This window comes from Macaca fascicularis, chromosome 10 (assembly GCF_037993035.2).
Source record: "Macaca fascicularis isolate 582-1 chromosome 10, T2T-MFA8v1.1".
In the NCBI taxonomy this organism is placed as follows: domain Eukaryota; kingdom Metazoa; phylum Chordata; class Mammalia; order Primates; family Cercopithecidae; genus Macaca; species Macaca fascicularis.
The window spans coordinates 110,102,428-110,125,368 of record NC_088384.1 but is presented as its reverse complement, the minus strand read 5'-3'; the positions used below and the strand labels follow the sequence as shown (position 1 = coordinate 110,125,368).

General features: G+C 41.8%; 1 protein-coding gene across 13 annotated transcripts in view; it reads left to right on the top strand.

Moving 5' to 3' along the window:
- BCAS1 (brain enriched myelin associated protein 1) overlaps positions 1 to 22,941 on the top strand; it is a 121,331-nt gene that overhangs the window by 9,485 nt on the left and 88,905 nt on the right. For all 13 annotated transcript variants that reach the window (XM_045363157.2, XM_074003248.1, XM_045363153.2 and 10 more), the window contains exons 2-3: positions 3,183 to 3,259; positions 3,750 to 3,819. In XM_045363157.2, the coding sequence (XP_045219092.2) occupies positions 3,188 to 3,259; positions 3,750 to 3,819 (142 nt within the window). In that variant the 5' untranslated portion in view covers positions 3,183 to 3,187. The remainder of the gene's footprint in view (positions 1 to 3,182; positions 3,260 to 3,749; positions 3,820 to 22,941) is intronic.

The following is a 22,941-nucleotide window of genomic DNA, read 5'->3' as shown; positions in this document are numbered from 1 at the left end:
AGTTCCTCACTGGATGTTTGTCCTTGGTGAGTCTTGGAGGCTCCATTCCACCTTTTTAAGGAAAGCTAGTAATATGCAGAACATTCCGGTGGTTAGGAGCACAGCCAGACTGTGTTTGAAACTTGCTCATTAACTGGGTGACCTTTGGAAAATAATTTAAGCCCCTTGAGTTTCGGCTTCCTCATATGAAGAATGAAATCAGGATGCCTCTATCACACAGGAACGCTATAGGACTACATGAGACAATACAGGTGAAGCACTCAGAAATTAGAGCTTGGAATTGAGAACATGCTGAGTAATGATTTCCTGTTATCATCATCATTATAACAAAGCTCTTCAGAGGTTTGGTGATGATGTGGTCGTGTACCTAGGTCTGTGCCTCCTATGTGAGAGATGTTATCCATGGTTATTCCCTCCATTGACTAATAATAATTGAGCTCCCAATAAATGCAAACACACTGCTAAGATTAGGAGATACAAAACTGGGTGAAGGTAGACACTGCCTTTGACCTCAGGGTGCTTACCATTTCTTTTGGAAGGGAGACATAAATACTCAGCTTTGCCCTTCACCTATGGGACCATAACCACATTAATGGTCATTTCAGAACTATCCTACCCAGCATTGCCACAACCTGCCATCTCCCATATGATCCCATCTCACGTGATGTTATTAATTACTTTTATTCGACGGGGCGCAGTGGCTCACGCCTGTAATCCCAGCACTTTGGGAGGCCAAGGCGGGTGGATCACATGAGGTCAGGCATTCGAGACCAGCCCAGCCAACATGGTGAAACCCCGTCTCTACTAAAAATACAAAAAAAAATTGCCGGGTGTTGTGCCACGCACCTGTTATCCCAGCTACTCAGGAGGCTGAGGCAGGAGAATCGTTGAAACCCAGGAGGCAGAGGTTGCAGTGAGCTGAGATTGAACCACTGCACTCCAGCCTGTGCGACAGAGAGAGACTCCATCTCAAAAAAAAATTACTTTTATTCACAACTTAGAACCCTATGCGTTTTTGTTTAATAAGCACATATATTTTGCTTAACATGAGCTAGACATTGTTCTAACCAGGTCACAAGCATTAACTCATCGGGTCCTTATAGCAGTCTTATGAGGCACAGTGAGGCTAATTAACTCTCCCAAGCACACACAGCCACAAGGGGCAGAGAGAGGATTCATGCCCAGACAGTTTTGCTCTAGAGTCTGTGCTCATAACCACTGTGCCATGCTGCCTTGAACTATCAGAAATGACCTCATTTGTGGATTTATTGTTCATATGTTAACTCTCTCCCTGTGTACCATATTTCAGCTCTGTGAAGTCAGAGGGCCTTGCGTGTTTAATTCACAGCTGTAACCCTAGTGCCTCGCATAGCTGTGCTCAATAGACAAGTCATACGCTGCATAATGATACCTTAGTCAATAATGGACCACATACACTTAGTGGTCGCATGAGATTATAGTATTACGTATTTACTGTACTTTTTCTGTTTCAATATGTTTAGGTGCACAAATACTTCCCAGTGTGTCACAGTTTCCCCAAGTGTTCAATGTAGTCACACACTGTGCAGGTTAGTGGCCTAGGAACAATAGGCTATACCATACAGCCTAGGTGTGTAGTAGGCTATACCATCTATGATGTTCACACAACCATCATATCGTCTAACGATGCATTTCTCAGAACATTTCCTCCCCCTTGAGTGACACATGACCATATGTGTTAAATCAATGAAAGCATGACGATATACCCAAGTAAGTATATAATTACAAACCCTGCTAAATGCTATGAAAAAAAAAAAAAAAGGCAGTAGTGTAAAAGGTTTTAATAGGGGAATTAATTTAGTTTGAGAATCAGAAAAAGCTAAAAATTATTATTTCAATTACCCTCATTCTAAAATCTTAATAGCTGTGACTCTAGCTAAGAGAGAAAAAAATGCTATCTACACTGAATACACTTTTCATAATGATAAATATTTTCCCCTATCAGTGAAATGCAACTGAAAATTATGACTGCATTTAACTTTAATTCTTTTGAATAGATGAGTCCAAAATCTCATTTCTATTCCCCAAAATAAATATAAGCAATGATACAGTTGAGCTGTGTCTCTACGCAAACTCTTTTTTTTTTTTTTTTTTTTTTTTTGAGACAGAGTCTCTGCCGCCTGGGCTGGAGTGCAGTGGCCGGATCTCAGCTCACTGCAAGCTCCGCCTCCCGGGTTCACGCCATTCTCCTGCCTCAGCCTCCCGAGTAGCTGGGACTACAGGCGCCCGCCACCTCGCCCGGCTAGTTTTTTTGTATTTTTTAGTAGAGACGGGGTTTCACCGTGTTAGCCAGGATGGTCTCGATCTCCTGACCTCGTGATCCGCCCGTCTCGGCCTCCCAAAGTGCTGGGATTACAGGCTTGAGCCATCTACGCAAACTCTTATCTTGAATTGTAATCCTCATAATCCCCACGTCAAGGGTGGAACCAGGTGGAGATAACTGGATCATTGGGGCAGTTCCCTCCATGCTGTTCTCGTGATACTGAGTGAGTCTCACGAGATCTGATGATTTTATAAGCATCTGGCATTTCCCCAGCTCGCACGCATTCTCCTGGTACCCTGTGAAGAGGTGGCCTCTGCCATGATTGTAAGTTTCCTGAGGCCTCCCCAGCCATGCAGAACCATGAGTCAATTCAACCTCTTTTCTTTTTTTTTTTTTTTTTGAGACGGAGTCTCGCTCTGCCGCCCAGGCTGGAGTGCAGTGGCCGGATCTCAGCTCACTGCAAGCTCCGCCTCCCGGGTTCCCGCCATTCTCCTGCCTCAGCCTCCCCAGTAGCTGGGACTACAGGCGCCGCCACCTCGCCCGGCTAGTTTTTTGTATTTTTTTTAGTAGAGATGGGGTTTCACCATGTTAGCCAGGATGGTCTCGATCTCCCGACCTCGTGATCCGCCCGTCTCGGCCTCCCAAAGTGCTGGGATTACAGGCTTGAGCCACCGCGCCCGGCCTCAACCTCTTTTCTTTATAAATTACCCAGTCTCGTGTATTTCTTCATAGCAGTGTGAGAACGGACTAATACAAGCAATTTGTTCTGATCTCAGCTGATGATAATACAGCCATGGGCAACTTGCCAGGCCTCTGCACCTTCGTATCGCATGTAGTTTCGTTTGGTTTTGATTTCTTTCTCTCTTCCTCTCCATTATAGGAGCAATGGGTAACCAAATGAGCGTTCCCCAAAGAGTTGAAGACCAAGAGAATGAACCAGAAGCAGAGATTTACAAGGTAGTGTAGTAACCATTAAAGGGGCATCAGCAGAAAAAAAAAAAAAAAAAAAGAACTTCCTGTATTTGACAAGTGTGTTGACTAAAAAGTCCTGGCTGCTGATTGATTGTGTCTGTGTGTGCAAGACAGTGGAGTGAGGATAACCTAAAAGGTGTCAGAATCCGCATATTAAACTCGTGCTCCACCCCTGACTTGACAAGTGTCCATTTGAGCCTGGGGTGCCCTCCGTGCGAGGGGTCAGAGCTTCCTGTGAGGGTGGGATAACCTGAGCTGAGGCACCATTGTGTGCTCTCATAATAACTGGAGTCCACTCTTGGAGTGAGTTATTTTGGTTCTCCGAGGTGTGATAGAAAGCTGGGGAGCTTCTAGAAACACAGCCTTTAAGTTAAGTTTAATTTTTGTGAGACATCCTTGTATCTTCGAGGTTCTTCCTTGAGTTCTGATTTTGCCCCCCAAGATTTGTCTCACAATGTCACGTGGTCTGTTTCAGGACAACGCGTCTGCTCAGAACGGGGTTCCGGTGGTGATGTCGACCCACACAGTTCAGCACTTCGAGGAAGGTCGGTGGGAAGGGCACTCTGGGAAGGGCAGCTATCCTCTCATGGGGAAGGAGGGTCTGCAGGTGCTGTTTATGGTGGAAAAAAAAAAAATGAGAGGGTTGAAGCCGCAGGTTCACTTTGAAAACACTTGCATTTGTTCCTTGGGCTACCATGCACGGGTGGCTTACACAACAGAAATGTGTTGTCTCACAGTGCTGAAGGCCAAAAGTTCAAAATAAAGTTCTCAGCAGCAGTGGTTCCTTCTGAGGATCATCAGGGAGAACATGTTTCATGCCACTCTCATCGGCTTGTGGATGGCCATCTTCTCCCTGCATCTTCATGCCATCTTCCCTCTATGCACATCTAAATTTCCCCTTCATCATATGAAAACAGTCATGCTGGATTAGGGCCCACTCTAATAACCTCATCTTAACTTGATCATCTGCAAAGATTCTGTTTCCAAATAAGGCCACATTCACAGGGGGTTAGGACTTCAGCAACTTTTGGGGCGATATGATTCAGCCATAACAATGGATCTCTTCTGAGCTTCTGACAGCTGGGGGAGACTGAGGAGTTACAGCAGATAAGATAAAAGCAATAGAGTGAAAACATGAAGATTGGCAGGCCTAGGTTGCAATCCCTGCCCTGCAGATGACTGGCCGTGTGACCTGGCACAAGACATCCGCTTTTCTCAGCCTCAGTTTTCTCATCTGTAAAATGAGGATAAAAGTACCTACCTCAGAGAATTGCTATGAGGATTAAAGGAGGTTGTTTATTAAACATTTAACATGGTCCCCAGCAATATTTCATATATTCCTTTCCCCAAAATGTGCACAGCCTCTGCCATTATCAGCACTTATGAATTCCTCTGAAACTGGTAAATTATACAAGACAGCAGAGTTTTGTCCACATGAGGGCAGTGTTAAAACTGAGGCATATATTTATCTATTTGAGTTTATCCTGGAGTATAAGACTGTATATTCAATGCTTTCAGAGTGGTCAGGTTCTACTATGTGACAGATACATATAAATTATATAAGAAGAGCTAGTACAGCCCAGTAGTTGAGGGTAAGAACTCTGCAATCAGACTGCTGGCTTTGCCACCTACTAGCTGTGTGACCTTGAGCAAGTTACATAACCTCTCTGAACCTCTGGCTCCTCATCCATACAGCAGAAGTAATAACAGTACCTATAGCATAAGCATCTGATATAACAAAAGCACATTCTACAGTGCCTGACAGATAATAAGTGCTTCTATCATTATCATATTATGGTTATGGGTGTTTTCATTCACATATAAGATTGTGCGCTTCGGTTTCCTTTCCTGAGTAATGAAGGAGGTATATTATAGCATTGGTTCCAAAGGTTTTAGAATTTCCTGGGGGAATGTATTAAAATTTCCGTGCCCTAGTCTCATCCCATAGCTGCTATTCAGAACACTCTAAGGTTGGGGACTGAGAATCTGAACTATTAGGGGCTCTGTAGAAGGTTCTTTTTAAAAAAATTTCATAGCTTTAGGGTAAAAGTGGTTTTTGGTTACATGGATGTGATTATATAGTGGCAAAGTCTGGGCTTTTAATGTACCTGTTACCCCAGTAGTGTACATTGTACCCAATAGGTAATTTTCAACCCTCATTCTACTCCCACCCTCCCTTCTTTGGAGTCTCCAATGTCCATTATACTACCCTATGACCCTGTATACACATAGCTTAGCTCCCACTTGTAAGTGAGAACATGCAGCATTTGGTTTCTGTTCTTAAGTTGCTTCACTTAGAATAATGGCCTCCATTTCCATCCAAGTTGCTTCAAAAGACATTATTTTGTTATTTTTATGGCTGAGTAGTATTCCATGAGGGGTGTGTGTGTATATTTTATATATATATAATATATATATAACTTATATATATATATATATATATATATATATATATATATAAAATCAACACATCCCTCACCATACATAGCTACTTTTTTGTTTTTGTTGTAGGGTGTGGTGAGGACCCTTACGATATACTCTTAGCAAATTTCAAGTGAGCAAAACAGTATTATTAACTTATATTTACCATGCAACTTATTCATCTTATGAGTGAAAGTATGTACCCTTTGACCAAAATTTTCCCTGGACCTCAGCCCCTGGTAATCACCATTTACTCTCTGCTTCTATGAATTCAACTTTTTTAGATTCCACATGTAAGTGAGATCATATAGTATTTGCCTTTCTGTGTCTAGCTCCTTTCACTTATCATAAAGTCCTCCAGGTTCAAGTTGCAAATGCCAATATTTCCTTCTTTTGTATGACTGAATATTCCATTGTGTGTGTGTATATTTATACACATGTATATGTGTGTGTCCATATATATATTTATCCATTCATCCACTGATGGACACAGAGGTCGTTCCCATATCTTGGCTATTGTGAATAATGCTGCAATGAACTTGGGACTACAGCTACCCTGCCTTCATTTTTTTAGATATATACCCAGAGGTGGATTGCTGAATCATATGGTAGTTGATATGGTTTTGCTCTGTGTCCCCACCCAAATCTCATTTTTAATTGCACTCCCATAATTCCTATGTGTTGTGGGAGGGACCCAGTGGGAGATAATTTGAATCATGGGGGAGTTTCCCCCATACTGTTCTCATGGTAGTGAATAAGTCTCATGAGATCGGATGGTTTTATCAGGGGCTTCCACTTTTGCATCTTCCTCATTTTCTCTTGCCACCGCCATGTAAGAAGTGCCTTTCACCTCCCACCATGATTCTGAGGCCTCCCCAGTCATGTGGATCTGTAAGTCCAATTCAACCTGTTTTTCTTCCCAGTCTCGGATATGTCTTTATCAGCAGTGTGAAAACAGACTGATATAGTAGTTTTATTTTTTAACTTTCTTAGGAACATCCATACTATTTCCCATAATGACTATGCCAGTTTACATTCTCATTTTGGCCCAATTTTTAATCGGGTTGTTTTCAATTATCCTCTTATATTTAATATGGAGTGCCAGGGCAGGGAATGAATAGGGAAAAATTGTTGGGATTGAGAAAGCCTGTCTCTCTACCCTTCTGTCTATCCTCCATCTCACTCTCTCTTTTCTTTCCTCTCTCACCTGTAATAAATTTATGTTTTATATATGTGTGTATATATATGCATGTGTATTAACATATATGAGCTATACGTATGCATAGGTATAGCTCATATATGTGTATATCTCACATATGTATATGCACATATTTGAGATATACATATATGTATGCATATTTCATATATACGTATGTATATCACAAAGATGTTCCCGAAAGGAGGGACACAGGTAAGAGAAACCGAGGACAACAGTCTGAAATAGCAGTTGCTGTGTGAACACCTACACATGACAAGGGAAAAGAAACACACATTTACGAGTCATGGGTTATTTGTACCTCGCCCTCATACCTGGCAGTCTTGCTTTCAACATCCTCAGCTACCACTGGAGAATTTGTAAAGAGTCCCAGTTAATCCCAAGGTAGCAATTTTGCCTGTTATTCATTTACATCTTCAACCTGTGCAACTTGCTTTAGAGTGATTACCCCTTTTAAGCTTATTATTGTCCTCATGCTGTTTTCCTAAGATTATTAGCTAAGTTATAATTTTCAGTGTAGTTTTAAGGAGTATAAAAGTAGAATTCTGAGTGATCTTTTTTTTATCTTTCAGAGAGAATTCTTTGACCATGTCTTTTGATGCACATTTCTATTGATCTCTGTTGGTGTATACATATATGTATATAGATATAGAAAAGTCATTGGAAAAATATGTAAATAGAAATCTAGGTGACTGTTGGGTTTCTTTTTATCTATACTTTTCCTATTTAAAAAAATTGCAATTAAAACAGTCCATTGGTGATACAGTTTGGTTGTGTCCCCACCCAAATCTCATCTTGAACTGTAGCTCCCATAATCCCCACGTGTCATGGGAGGGACACAGTGGGAGGTAATTGAATCATAGGGGCGTGTTTTTCCCATGCTGTTCTCATGATAGTGAATAAGTCTCACAAGATTTGATGGTTTTATAAATGGGAGTTCTTCTGCTTATGCTCCCTTGCCTGCTGCCATGTAAGATATCCCTTTGCTCTTCCTTTGTCATCTGCCATGATTGTGAGATCTCCCCAGCCATATGGAGCTGTGAGTCCACTAAACCTCTTTCCTTTATAAATCTTGGGTATGTCTTCATTAATAGCATGAGAACAGACTAATACAATTGGCATCCAATAATATTTGCTATGAAGGCTTATTTAGAAGCAGCAATGGTACAGTGGCTAACCAAACAGCCAAAGAGGCTGGGATGCTACATTTGAATCATGGCTCCAATAAGTGAACTTGGGCAGGTTTCTGAACTTCTTTGTTCTGTCATCTGTAAAATGGGAATTATAATAATGATAAGAGCAAGCTTCTAAGTTGTTGTATGGTTTAAATAAGTTGATACTCTTAAACTCTCAGAACAGTGTCTGGCATGTGGTAAATACATTAGGAAAGTTATTCTGTCTTAGATTTAATGTCAATTGACTTAAAGACTGCCATTGCTGTTTGAAGTTAACTGTATTATTTCTGCCTAACATATCTTTTGGAACTTTAAAATCAAAAGTTAAAACTAGTCTTTCCGATATCCCTTATGCTTTGTAAGTCTTTTATTTGTCTTTAGATACAATGTGAGAGATATCAATCAGGGAAAATACCTCTTTTAAACTAAAACATGAAATTACATTCTGTACCCTCCTAGAAAGAAATGTATCGTGTAGAGTGCTTTTTCTTAGTAAGAGCAAGCCATCATGGGAATTTGATATCAAACATTAAGTAATACAATCCACGTGGATTAGAGATCTTTCTTGAAAGCTTGGGATTATTGTTCATCTTAAGTAATGATATATTGAAAAATCAAAATGTCTCAGTTTTTGCTTATGTTCTATTTCTAGCTTAACTCACCAATTTTAGATGTTATTTGAGTGTCCCGTTTTGAAGTAGGTTGTCAACGATGTTAAAGCAGCATACCATGTGATTTACCTGCAATGCCACTAAGACCAACATATTTGCTTGCAAACTTTGGGTGAGAGGCTTATGTGCTTGTTCTGCCAAAATACAATTGTTTAAATTAGTATCTTCAATTTGTCTCTATCCTTTTCAAATAGTTTTTTTGTTTGAATCCAAAAATATCTGGATAATTATTTGTATTAGAGCAAAATATCTATCATTAGAAAAACGGTTAATCCAATCAGGGTATATCCATACAATGGTCTCGTGATCTGTTTGTGCTGCTATAACAAAATACCATAGACCGGGTAATTTATAAAGAGTAGAAATTTATTTCTCTTAGTTCTAAAGGCTGGGAAGTCCAAGATCAAAGCACCAGCAGGTTCAGTGTCTGGTGAGGGCCCTGTTCTATACTTCCAATATGGCACCTTGTTGCTGTGCCCACCAGAGTGGAGGAATGCTGTGTCCTCATATAGCAGAAGCAACAGAAGGGCATGAAAGGGACTAGCTAGTTCCCTCAGGTCCTTTTATAAAGTCTATAATTCCATTTATGTGGTCTTTGCCCTCTAAACTTAATCACCTCCTTAAGGTCCCACCTCTTAATATGATCACATGGTAATTAAGTTTCAACATATGAATTTTGGGGGACACATTCAGGCTATAGCAGATGGTATACTCCTTAGCAATAAATAAGAAGGAACTACCGATCAATGCAACAGCATGGATGAATCTCAAAATTATTATACTGAGAAAAAGAAGCCAGACACAAAAGGCAACATACTATATGATTCCATGTATATAACATTCTAGAAAGGGCACAAATGTAGTGATAGAAAGTAGATCAGTGGTTGCCAGGGGCTGGGGCTGGTTGAGGCAGTCACTGAAGAGGGACATCAGGAAACTTTGGAATGATGGAGAAGCTTTATATCTTCATCATGATGGAGGTTACATGACTGCATATTTTGTCAAAATGCACTGAATTGTGCTATTAAAGTTGGTGGATTTTATTGTATGTAAATTATACTTCAATCAGATAAATCTGATTTTTGTAAATGCTGTTAAGGTACAATGAAGTTTTTTAAAAATCAGCATAGTTGGCCAAGCGCAGTGGGTCACGCCTGTAATCCCAGCACTTTGGGAGGCCAAGACGGGTGGATCACCTGAGGTCGGGAGTTCGAGACCAGCCTGGTCAACATGGGGAAACCCCATCTCTACTAAAAATGCAAAAATTAGCTGGGCGTGGTGACACACGTCTGTAATCCCAGATACTCAGGGGGCTGAGGAAGGAGAATCTTTCTTGAACCTGGGGAGGCGGATGTTGCAGTGAGCTGAGATCGTGCCACTACACTCCAGAGTAAAAGACAGAGAGAGAATCCATCTCAACAACAACAACAAAAAAATCAGCATAGTCAAAAGCAGCTCACATCAACTAAAGAAAAAAAATAAATTCAATAAAGAATGGGGGAAAAGATCACTTGCTATGTTAAAAGGGTGTCTTCTGCTCAACCAGTTCCTTTACTTCCTCTGAATTCATCACTGGGGGCAGGAGGAGTCTGCACAAAAGAAAGTAATGTGATGGGGAGGTGTTTTGTGAAGAGATGACACCTCTTAGCTATTCTGTCAGCCCATTCCTCCCATATACTGCCCAGGAGAGGGAGACCTCAGGAGACTGTCACCTGATACCTATTGACCTCCCCCTAGTAAGTGTGGTATGTGAATTTATTGCATCTCATTGAATCAGACAACTTCAAGTAGGACCACACCTCGCAGTTGAGCACATCACCTTCCTGTGGCGTGCAGAGATCCCCGGTTTTGTTCACATGCAAACTTTGGTGGATTGTGAAGGAGAAACTCAATCTCCCATGTCTCAGAGATCAGGCAGTTAGAAAGGACAGAACATTTAGTCCCACACGCCACTGTCAGGCCGGACCAAATTAATCATCCTAGAAAGAGAATACTCTGTTCCATTTAGTGAAACTTTACCACGGACGGGCCACAACCCCTATTAATATGCAACAATCACTTTCCCACCAGTAAGAAAGGAGAATGACGGCTGCTCCTTACCTTTTTCACTCAAAAGCTAAAAAGAGAAGAGAAAGCCTAAGCCTAGAGATTCTGGGAAGGAAATACCTAAAAAGGCTTTTTACCACCTTAAGAATATAGTTGTTTTCTATTTGTTTCTTTGCAAAAGACCCCCCTGAAGAGACAGATGGCCAGTATTAGCATAAAACCAAGCTCTGTGAGAGCACAGCTAATGCTGCTGTGATATAATTAACGTTTTGTTCTTCAATAACAAAAACATAGTTTTTAAAGGCACATATGTTTTCAAGGGGGATCCCAGAGTCATCTTCTCACTCAAGCAGAGCTGAGGTGTTGGGGAGGGATGCAAGAGGAGGCAGAGTGTGGACGGCCAGGGCAAAGAAGGCAAGTGGGCAAGTGGGGATGACACGCTGGCCTCACAGGTGACATCCAGGACTAGACAAGGTAATGCATTAAGAGCTAAGTGAATCCTATTCATGAAATTGTAATATCACTGACATGTATCTGTGTATCTGTGTACTATATCTGTGCTCTGTACATAAAAGGAATCAGTTTTGTTCATCCTCCCCCACAGAACCAATTTTCGCCCCCTCGGGATAAATACCATCCCCACTGAGACTGCATACACTAGGGAGAGCAACTTATGAGATTTCTTCGTATATGAGACCACAGAGTATCATAGCTAAGAGGCCAGCACACGGCACGGTGCCCCTCCTCCCATCAAATGCTCACGTCTAGTCTTCAGCACCTATGAGTATGTGACCTTACATGGCAAAAGGACTTTGCAGATGTGACTAAGGAATGTGAGATGATGATATTATCCTGGATTATCCAGGTGGACTCAATGTGATCATAAGGGTCTTCATAAGAGGGAGGTAGAAGGGTTGGAGTAGGAAAAGGTGTGATTATGGGAGCAGATGTCACAGACAGAGAGAGACTTAAAGATGCTACACTGCTGGCCTGGAAGCTGGAGGATGCAGCCACAAGCCAAGGAATGTAGGTGACCTCTGGATACTAGAGAAGAGAAGGAAATAGATTCTCCCCTACAGCCTCTAGACGCTGACCCATTTTTGACCTACAACCTTCAGAAGCATAATATATTTGTGCTGGGGCATTTGGGGTAATTTGTTACAGCAATCGGAAATGGAACTATATCCTCTCAAGCATAGGACTCTAACAGACCCGGGCATAGGTTTTGGCTCTGCCACTCACTAGCTGTACAACCTTGGCAAGGAAGTTGTATTCTGAGTCTTATCTGTAAAATTGGAATAATAGTATGAACTTTGTAGGGGAGCTCTAAAAACAGCAGCTGGCACAAGATAAATGTGCTGAAATAAAGGATTCTGGGCAAAACCAAAAGTAGAGGCTATTGGGGTGGGTGCAGTGGTTCCAGCCTAAAATCCCAGCACTTTGGGAGGCTGAAGTGGGAGGATTGCTTGAGTCCAAGACTTTGAGTTCAGCCTGGGCAACAGAGAGACCCCATCTCTATTTAAAAAAAAAAAAAAAAAAGTAGAGGCTATTCTCATACTTATTCTTTACCGTTGGCTTTCCCTGACATATCACCTGATCAGATTTTCCCACCTGCATGTTATTTTTGCCTAAAACTTCATAGATCTTTGGAGAAATAAAAATGCTGATTTTTGCCCTTCTTTGATTCCTTTCTAGCAAATTTGTGACATTAGTTCTCAGACTTCACTGCTGATGTATGTCAGAGACTAAGACATGCCTTCTCTGCCAGGACACATCATTTTCCAGAAACAGAAGGAATGTTTGACCTGGATAAGAGGTTTCTAAAATTAGTATCTTCCTTTTTGCTCCTAGTCATTGTTCCTAAAAAGAATTGACTAATTTTGCTTTAAAAAAAAAAAAGGTGTTAAGTGGAATCATTTTATTGGATTGAAAATTCTAACTTGAGCAAAGTGCTCCTGCCAATAACATAATGAGTGAGAAGAGAAGCATTTGCCAATATCAATGCCTGGGCAAAGTGCAATGGGAGACCCAATGCCAAAAAGCATAGCTCCCTGATGTAGTAAAAAATACAGGCAACAGCACTTGTCTGGAAGGGAGCAAATACATGTGTTCTCCTAGTGTCCACTATTTCCCTCCAATTGGTCTTATTTTTTATCTGTTTCTAAACTCAGGTAAAAGTCCCTGAGAGCAGGGTGCTTGCCATCCTTTTTTGTTATGAGGGTCCCAGAGCTCAGCACAAGGCCTGAGATACACTAAAGACTTAGAAATGGTTGATGAATGAACAGTGGCATATTAAGCCAGTGGAAGCAGAGGAACAAAATAATAAGGCCGAAGGGCAAGTTCCCAGACTCTGCTGCACTCAGCTTCAAGGAATGCAACGCTGGCTAAGTAAATATCACTTTTAATTTGAGCAAGAAGTCTGGAGGTGGCAGTTCTAAATTTGGTGCAGCAGTCTGACAGCCTCATCAAAACACCAAGTACATGAGCCAATTGTGTCACTCCTTCTCACAAGATGGCTGTCGCAGAACCAAACATCACATCTCTACATCATGGGATCCAAAAGCAGGAGAGGAAAGGCCAAACTTTGCCACCATTTTTTTTTCTCCTTGTATTATGAGAGGAAGGAGGATCTTTCCGCGAAGCCTCTGCCCCCATGTAGGCATCCTCTTATTGGCCAGAGCTATATCACGTGGCCCATACCAGCTGCATGGGATGCAGGGAATCAAGCATCTCCCTGAGATGCAGGCGAATAATAATAATAATACATGGTTGGGGCTGGAGAGGATTGGCTATTGGGCAGGCCACAAGCAGTGTCTGCCAGAGGTGATTCCAAAGAATTATTAGAATTGAGCAAAGGAATGTAGTTCATATCCTTACTCTGGCCTTTCAAAAGACGTTAAGGAGATCTAACTCACGTCCTAAACACCACTTTTCTCTCTCCTCCTACCACATTGCTATGTGTCTCTCACTCAAAAGGCTCCCTATCCTCAACTCTCCACCTTGAATCTCTGCAAGACACCCCATCCTCATGAGGCAGGGGAATAGGGTCTGGAGGCAGGGAAGCTAAGGACTTCCTAGAACTAAGTCATGCAGAAAACCCTCAACTTTCTATGCCCGACTGTGGGCGTAACTCCACTTCAGCTGTGGCAGGAAATATCCTCTTCATTTGCATAGGGTGTACACCAAGTAAATAACTTTGTAACTTTACTTCATCCTCTTCATTTACATAGAGCATACACCAAGTAACCAATGGGAAACTGCTAGAGGGTATTTAAACTCCAGAAAATTCTGTAACCAGCACTCTTAAGCCACTTGCTCGAACCTGCTCCCACTCTGTGGAGTGTACTTTCATTTCTATAAATCTGTGCTTTCATTGCTTTGTGCATTTTGTCCAATTTTTTTTGTTCAAAACACCAAGAACCTGGACGACTCTCCACTGATAACACTCACAGGCACTCTCCTCTCTTCTTTCCCTCCATTGCACTGTATCACCACTCAGTCTAAAGTAATAACAGAGAGTTCTGAACACTGGCTCTCCCCGATGGCCCAACAGCTCTTTGTGCCTCTGTCTTCCTTGGGAGTGAGCAAGAGCCCTGGGGAAATCTCATCCTTCCCAAACTCAGTGCTTTTTCTCACCAAAAAGCCTAGTGGAGAATTCCTGTTAGATAAAATTGTCTTCCCTATTGCATTATTGTGGTTGATAGTCTCCAAAGATGCACACACACACACAACCCACCACCCAATAAGCCATGCTTCCTGGTATTCACACCCCTGTGTAGTTCCCTCTGGGCTGGTCCTATATAACCAACAGTATGTAGTAGAAGGTATGACACAGGACTTTCAAGAAGCCTTTTAAGAAGACTTGGAGTTTCTGCCTTGTCTCTTGCAACACTAGCTCTGGGAAAGGCTAGACACAATGTCAGAAGTTCTACCCTGAGATTGCCACACTGTGAGATAGCCCAAGCTAGTCACATGAAGAAGCCATGAGGCAAGAGAGAGGTGCCCAGCCAGTCCTCAAATATTCCAGCCATCCCAGTCCAGGAACAAGACCTGTGGGTAAAGAAAACATCACGGGCATTTCAGCTAATAGATGCCGTATGAGGAAGGACCATGGAAACCAGCCCATAGCCGGAACTAAAGCTCCAGACATATGTCCGTGTGTGAGCCGTCCTAGCCATCTTCATCCTTTCAAGGCACCCCAGCTGTGGCTCCATCATAGAGCAAAGATAAGCTGATCCTATCGTCTCTGCCTGAATTCTTTTTTTTTTTTTTGAGACAGAATCTCACTCTGTCACCCTGGCTGGAGTAGAGTGGCACGATCTTGGCTTGCTGCAATGTCCATCTCCCAGATTCAAGTGGTTCTCCTGCCTCAGTCTCTCGAGTAGCTGGGATTACAAGCACGTACCACTATGCCTGGCTAATTTTTGTATTTTTAGTAGAGACAGGTTTTCACCATGTTGGCCAGGCTGCTCTGGAACTACTTAACTTCAGGTGATCTGCCCACCTCAGCCTCCCAAAGTGCTGGAACTACAGGTGTGAGCCACTGCACCTGGTGTCTGCCTGAATTCTTTTTTGTTTTGTTTTTTTGTTTTTTGGAGATGGAGTCTCACACTGTCCACTGGGCTGGAGTGCAGTGGCATGATCTTAGCTCACTGCAACTTCCACCTACCGGCTTCAAGTGATTCTCCTGCCTCAGCCTCCCAAGTAGCTGGGATTACAGGCACCTGCCACCATGCCCAGCTAATTTTTTGTATTTTTAGTAGAGACAGGGTTCCACTATGTTGGCCAGGCTGGTCTCAAACTCCTGACCTCATGATCCACCCACCTCAGTCTCCCGAAGGGCTAGGATTATAGACATGAGCCACCACGCCTGGCCCTGAATTCTTAATGCATGGAATCATGAGCTAATAAAATGGTGGTTAAGTCATTCATTTTGGGGATGCTTGTTACACAGCCATAGATAACTGAAATAACTATTAGTATGCATTTTAATTCTTTGTATTTTATTTTTACATGCATATATACTTACATAAATACTAATTAACATATATGAATAAATGCAATAATATTTTCTGTTATATTGTTTTGGTGAAACCTTTCTTTCTCTTTTTCTTATTGGCTCCTTCCTCATCTCGCATCTTCCCTACCCCCTCCAAGGACACCCAAGCTAACAACCTAATATTTCTTCTTTCATATTTTTCTCTTTGTTCTATACTTTGTAAAAGACAAATCTGAGACACAATAAAATTTCGAAGAGTTTATCTGAATAGAGGCAATTCATTAATTTGAGAAAACAAAACCAAAAGGGTTTAGTGTTTTGATGACAAAGCATCACATGCAAGAATGTAGGGAAAATCCCGAAGTATAATATAACATTTTTTTGATTTGTTACAGTTACACAGTTGCCTTGTTTGATCATCTCATTGGAAAGTGCCCAGTTATATAATTTTAAATTTGTTGACTGTTTCTGATTGGTTGAGCTCAAGTTCTGTTTTTCTTTAGCATAGGCATTTACAAGAAACAGTTCGAGTTGTTTTGCTTAGGTTTGCAAATCAAGCAAGGTTTAGATCACTTATATGGTCTAATAGGCTTTGTCTGCTCAGGGATTCTTCAGGTCTGGTCTTTATTTTAATTTACTTTAACAATCCCCATACAGACATTTCCCAGCACATCCATTAATAGTGTTATTTTTTCACTGTAATAATCTTCCCCATCTCACTTAACAATATTTGGAAATCCCTCCAGATTCAACTGGTATAACTTTAATCCATTTTTTTTAAAGCTACAATGTACTTCAAGGTATAGACATACTATAATTCATTCAGCCATTATGCTAATGTTGGGCATTCAGTTTTTTTCTTATTTTTCTCTGACAATTTTTACCTGGGCGTGAATTTTTTTTGTTTTGTTTGTTTGTTTGTTTGTTTTTGTTTTTGTTTTAGATGAGGTCTTGCTCTGTCACCCAGCTGGAGTGCAGTGGCATGATGATGGCTCACTGCAGCCTTGACCTCCAGGGCTCAAGGAATCCTCTTGCCTCAGCCTCCTGTGTAACTGGGATCACAGGCACACACCACCACACCTGGATAATTTTTTAATTTTTTTGTAAATTATTTTCTGTAAATTATTTTTCTGTTATCCAGGCTGGTCTCAAACTCCTGGGCTCAAGTGACCCTCCCTCTTTGGCCTCCCACATTGCTGGGATTAGAGGCGTGAGTCACAGCACTCCGCTGGCATAAGTATTTTTAAACTCCTAATGTTTATCCAATATTAAAAGTTATTTGGAATACGCTTAGAAAATTTCTTGTTTTCTTTTTTTTTTTTTGAGACAGAGTCTCCTTCTGCCGCCCAAGCTGGAGTGCAGTGGCGCAATCTCAGCTCACTGCAACCTCCACCTTCCGGGTTCAAGCGATTCTCATGCCTCAGCCTCCCTGGTAGCTGAGATTACAGGCGCGCGCCACCGCGTCTGGCTAATTTTTGTATTTTTAGTAGAGATAGGGTTTCACTATGTTGGCCAGGCTGGTCTCAAACTCCTGACCTCAGGTAATCCACCAACACTGGCCTTCCAAAGTGCTGGGATTATAGGCATGAGCCACCACGCCCAGGCGGAAAATTTCTTATTCGCATTTTTCAGAAATAAAACATTGACATTTCTGTTTTAAATTTTTAAGGATTTTTTTGTACTTCCCGTGACTGATACTCTGGACACAACTTACTGTTTCATGGCTCATACAGTCTGATTTTGTTAACTGCCATGCAACTGCTGCTTGAGTAATACACAACTTTCTCTTTGCCTCTTCGGACCGAGAAGAAGACGAGGCAGCACACTTGGGCTCGAAAGGTAAAAACATTGGCAACGTTTCAGGATCACTTGTCTCTGTCTTGGAGAATAGACCAAGAGAGAGAGGAGAGACCAAGAGACAACATGGAAAAAAAAACATGAAAAGAGAAACAGCATTGACAAATAACAGCTGCACTCAGTTCTCTTCCTCAAGGTGCATTTTAACCAGATCTTGAAATCGAATAAACACACCTACAATTCTAATCCTAGAGTGGACATTTTTTTTAAAATCTGCTTTTCGTATCCTTTTACCACACCAAAAAGAACTTAACGAACAATATTCATTTAACAAAAATAAAAATAATCAGCGAGACCAAAGAAATGGTAAGGTGCCCTCCAAGTTTCTGGACGCTTATCAATGAAAGCACATACTGTATCAGTGGGTAGGATCTGTTACATGCAAAGCGTACCTCAAAGAGCAAATGTTTCTGGGAACAAGAACTGAAAAATGTAAGCAGAGCCTGCCTCCATGTGTGGGTAAAATAGCAGAGCCCAATAGCAGTGATTCTCGGAGTTGTCCCTGGGCCAGCAGCATCACATCACCTGGGAACGTGCTAGATGTGCAGTTTCTGCAGCTGGAGCCCAGACCTCCTGAGTTAGAAACATCCCGTCCCCGGGGGGTGGGGCCCAGCTATCTGTTCCCACAACCACTCCTGGGTATTCTTCCGCTGGCTCAAGTCTGAGGACCATGTAAGAACCGGCTCAAGCCTCTGAGTGAAACGGAGTTTGCAGGGAACTGGAAAGTCTCCTTGTTTACCGGGCTCCACGCAGCTTCGAGGATGGCTGCCCTGGGAAACCCTTAGCCAGTAATAAGATATTTCTCTGACAGCCTGATTTTAGGACTTTCAAATGAAATTTCCCAATTCAAAAAAATATAAACACTGTGTTGGCCAATCAGCAGACCTCATAGTTGGCAACCTCCGATAGTGTGAAGTTTATTTTTTTCCCTACTTCAAATCCCTCAAAAAAGATGGCTATAAAAAAATCATCATCATCATCAAGCTATATCAATCGGTTACATTGAAATCCTGTAACCGATTTCAGCTGTGCTTGCAGATTTCTGGGCTCACCAGGCACCCTGCCCATCACAAGGTGCTTCCCGCGTGTATTTTCCACAGAGAGGGACAGTGGTAGGATGTTGCCAGTGGCTGGTCCTCTTTGCAGCTTTCTGTCACGTAGTCTTAAGCCAGTAAGTTGGCTACGTGGTTAATTCATGAGTCCTCTTAAAAATTCCTTCTGAGAGTTACATCAACTCCAGGTGCTGTAAAAGGAAAAGCTGGATTTTCTGAATTTGCCAAGCAGAGGCTCAGACTCTGCAATATGGAGATGTCCCCAAGGCCATGATACTCGCTCAGCAAGCAGGGCCCACCCCGCCTATCAACCCCTCCAGTCAAAGCTGATGCTCATTAGTGAGAAGCCGCCTCGCTGCTGGGCCAGCCCCAGGCAAATCGGGAAATAGGTCAAATGTTCAGTCCACTTTGAATCCCACCTCTCATAGTTCCCTGCTTTCATTTTTTCTTTTCATTATTTCTTCATTTCTTAATGGCACGGATGGGGTAGATGCATATACATAGTAAACATTCTGAGTGACATACATAATAAGATAAGGCAGAGAAAAAATCCCCACCCTAACTCTGATGGCTCCCCAAACCCCATCCCAAATTTCCTTCCTTAGAGGTAAATACTCTACAGTTTCTTGTATCCAGAGGTATCCCAAGCATGTCTATTTATACATTCTCTCCTCAACCTCTTGACACCATTTTTTAAAAATGGAAACATACTGTACATGCTTTTGGATACAGTTTTTTTTTTTTCTTACTAAAATTCCTTGGGGAGTATTTTATTGTAGGGACATGTGATTATTTATTTTTTTTAACTTTTATTTAGGTTCAGAGTACATGTGCAGGTTTGTTATATAGGTAAACTTGCATCATGGGGGTTTGTTGTACAGATTATTATGTCACCCAGGTGCTAAGCCTAGTACCCAATAGTTATTTTTCTGATCGACTTCCTCCTCCACCCTCAAGTAGGCTCTGTGTCGGTCGTTCCCCTCTTTGTGTCCATGTGTCCTCAAGGACACATGATAATTTATTGAACTGGGTTTCTACTAATAAGTGTTTGGGTCATTTCCAGTTTTTTTTTTTTTTTTTTTTTTTTTTTTGAGACGGAGTTTCGCTCTGTTGCCCAGGCTGGAGTGCAGTGGCCGGATCTCAGTTCACTGCAAGCTCCGCCTCCCGGGTTTATGCCATCTACTGCCTCAGCCTCCCGAGTAGCTGGGACTTCAGGCGCCCACCACCTCGCCCAGCTAGTTTTTTGTATTTTTTTTATTTTTTTTTATTTTTTTATTTATTTTTTTTTTGAGACGGGGTTTCACCATGTTAGCCAGGATGGTCTCAATCGCCTGACCTCGTGATCCGCCCGTCTCGGCCTCCCAAAGTGCTGAGATTACAAGCTTGAGCCACCGCGCCCGGCCCATTTCCAGTTTTTTGCTGCAACTACAGTAGTCCAGCAAATAGTTCCATACATAAGCCTTTTTACCCCTATGCAATTATATTTCTAGGATAACATTCTAGAAGTGGAAGTTAGACTCACAGTGTTTGTGAAATTTTGAGTATTAATAGATATTACTGAGCTATTTCCCAAAGAGGTGGCCAAATTACACTCCCACCGACGATCTATACAGCAGCTTTTTTTTTTTTTTTGAGACAGTCTGACTCTGCTGCCCAGGATGGAGTGCAGTGGCCTAATCTCGGCTCACTGCAACCTCTGCCTCCCAGGTTCAGGTGATTCTCCTGCCACAGCCTCCCAAGTAGCTGGGATTACAGGCACCCACCACTACGCCCAGCTAATTTTTTGGTTTTTTGTTGTTTTGCTTTTTAGTAGAGACGGGGTTTCACCATGTTGGCGAGGCTGGTCTTGAACTCCTGACCTTGTGATTTGCCCACCTCGGCCTCCCAAAATGCTGGGATTACAGGCGTAAGCCACCGCACCCGGCCGCAGCTGCTCTTTTTTTATGCTCTTTCCATTGGGGCCCTCAAATGTCTCCTTTTTAACCAGTTTGGCAGGGGGAAAGCCAAGTGTCATAATTTTACTACTTATGAGGCCAAACATCTTTTCTTCTGCTGAAAAGCTGGCTGCACGTCTTTTCCTGTGAACTCTTCACTCATTTTTGTTGTCTATTTCCTACCCCCACCCCTTGGTGCTGTGTTGCTGTTTATTTATCTAATTCTTCTTTTTACAAACGGAGGTACAATTCACCTACCGTAAACTTCACCTTTTAGGGTGACAATTCAGTGATTTTAAGGATATTTGCACCATGCGTGCAACCGTTCCACGTCTCATTCCAGAACATCGTCATCACTCCAAAAGGAAACTCCCTACCCTTTAGAGATTAGTTTTTTCCCTATTCCCAACCACTGGCAACCACTAGTCTGTTTTCTGCCTCGATGGATTTGCCTCTTCTAGACACTTTATAAAAGTGGACTCATACAATATTTTGCTTTTTGTGTCTGGCGTCTTTCACTTAGCATCATGCTTCCAAGTATAAAGCATGATATAACATGGATCAGTGCTTTGTTTCTTCTTATGGTTGGTTAATACTCTATTGTATGCAAATGCTAGATTTCCTTTTTCCAATCGATGGATATTTGGGTTGTTTCCACTTTTCAGCTGTTATGAAAATGCTGCTATGGACATTTGTGTACAAGTTTTTGTGTGGACATATGTTTTCATTTTCTTGCTTACCTAGGAATGGAATTGCTGGGTCTTAGGGTAACTCCATGTTTAACTTTTCCAGGAACTGTTAAACTGGTTTCCAAAGCAGCTGTACCATGTCACATTCCCGCCAGCAATGCGTGAGCGTTCCGATGTTTCCACATCTTCCCTAACGCTGGTTATTGTCTGTCTGATTATGGCCATCCTCGTGGGTGTGAAGACGGATCAGGCTGTGGCTTCGACTGCACTTCCCTAATGAGATGATGCTAGGCATCTTTTTACGAGTTCCTTGGCCATTTGTGTATCTGCTCCGAAGAAAGCAGTATTGTCCTGATTTGGCTACTTTGCTGCACCCTGAGCCTCTTGTCTCTGTTTCCTGTGTAATTTTTCCAGAGTCTCAAAGTAATAATAGTCACCCTTTGGCAATCTTCTGTGTCCTGAACTCAACCTGCCCCTCAACCCCATCTCCACAGCTGACCCGTGGTGTCCTAACAACGGAAGCCACTGATGGAATAATAGACCACATCCCCTGGTAAGCTGCTTACCACTTAAAAGGTGCTTGAGACACTCGTTGCTGCTGGAAATGTGAACCTCTAGAGCCTTTTTGAGAAAAGAATATGGCAGTGTCTGTTTTTAAAAATTAATTGCATATTGATTTGTGTGTAACACTTCTACATCTGTGCCTCTATTCTATAGAAATATAGCACCAGTTTAGGATTTTTGGACATGAAAATTTATTCCAGCCATAGTGGAAATGGAAAAAATGATGTGGAAACTACCAGGATATTCATTGATTAGGCAATGGTTTGAATATCTTTTGGTATATCCATACTAAGGAATATTATGCACCTACTTTAGAAGATAAGATGGATTTGGAGCTATTGACTATGAGGACCAAGTATAATGTACAAAAGTAATCAGAAAATATGTCTATTGTGATCAATTTCTATAAAAACAACAATGACAGATACAGTTCCTGTTTATGTGTATCTGGGATGCTTACACATGTTTGCGTGAGTATAAACAAAGTTCAGTATGCTACATCAGGTTGCAGATGTTATTTATCTGGCAATGAGGGTGGAGGATAGAGACAGGAAAAACAAAGGGTTCAGAGAGATTAATTATTTTGGTTGTAAACACAGATTAAATGTACATTATTATCAGATTTACAAAAAAAAAAAAAAAAAAAAAAAAGACCAAATGAAACATCTGATGTGTCTTTAAATGAAAATATTGGCTCGTGTTGGAGCAAAGGCTGGTTTTGCATTTGAGTGAACTTTGCGTATTCCAGAGTGTGTAGCACAGGAATGACAGGAAATACATGACCAAAGAAAAGAGTGGAAATGGTGAGTGTCACCCTCAGTCTTGCCCCACAGTATCCGATCATCACTGCCGCTTTTAGAGGATGCTTTCTGAAGAGCACGGGGGTAGCAGTACCTTTGCCTGCATTCCATTTGAATCCAGCATTTCTATCACTAAATGTCCAGACATGTTGTATAAAGCTGATAGTTAAGAATTCTACCACGATGTTCCAAAATCCCATCCTTTTATTTATGCTAGAATTTCTTGGCAAAGACATTCTGGCT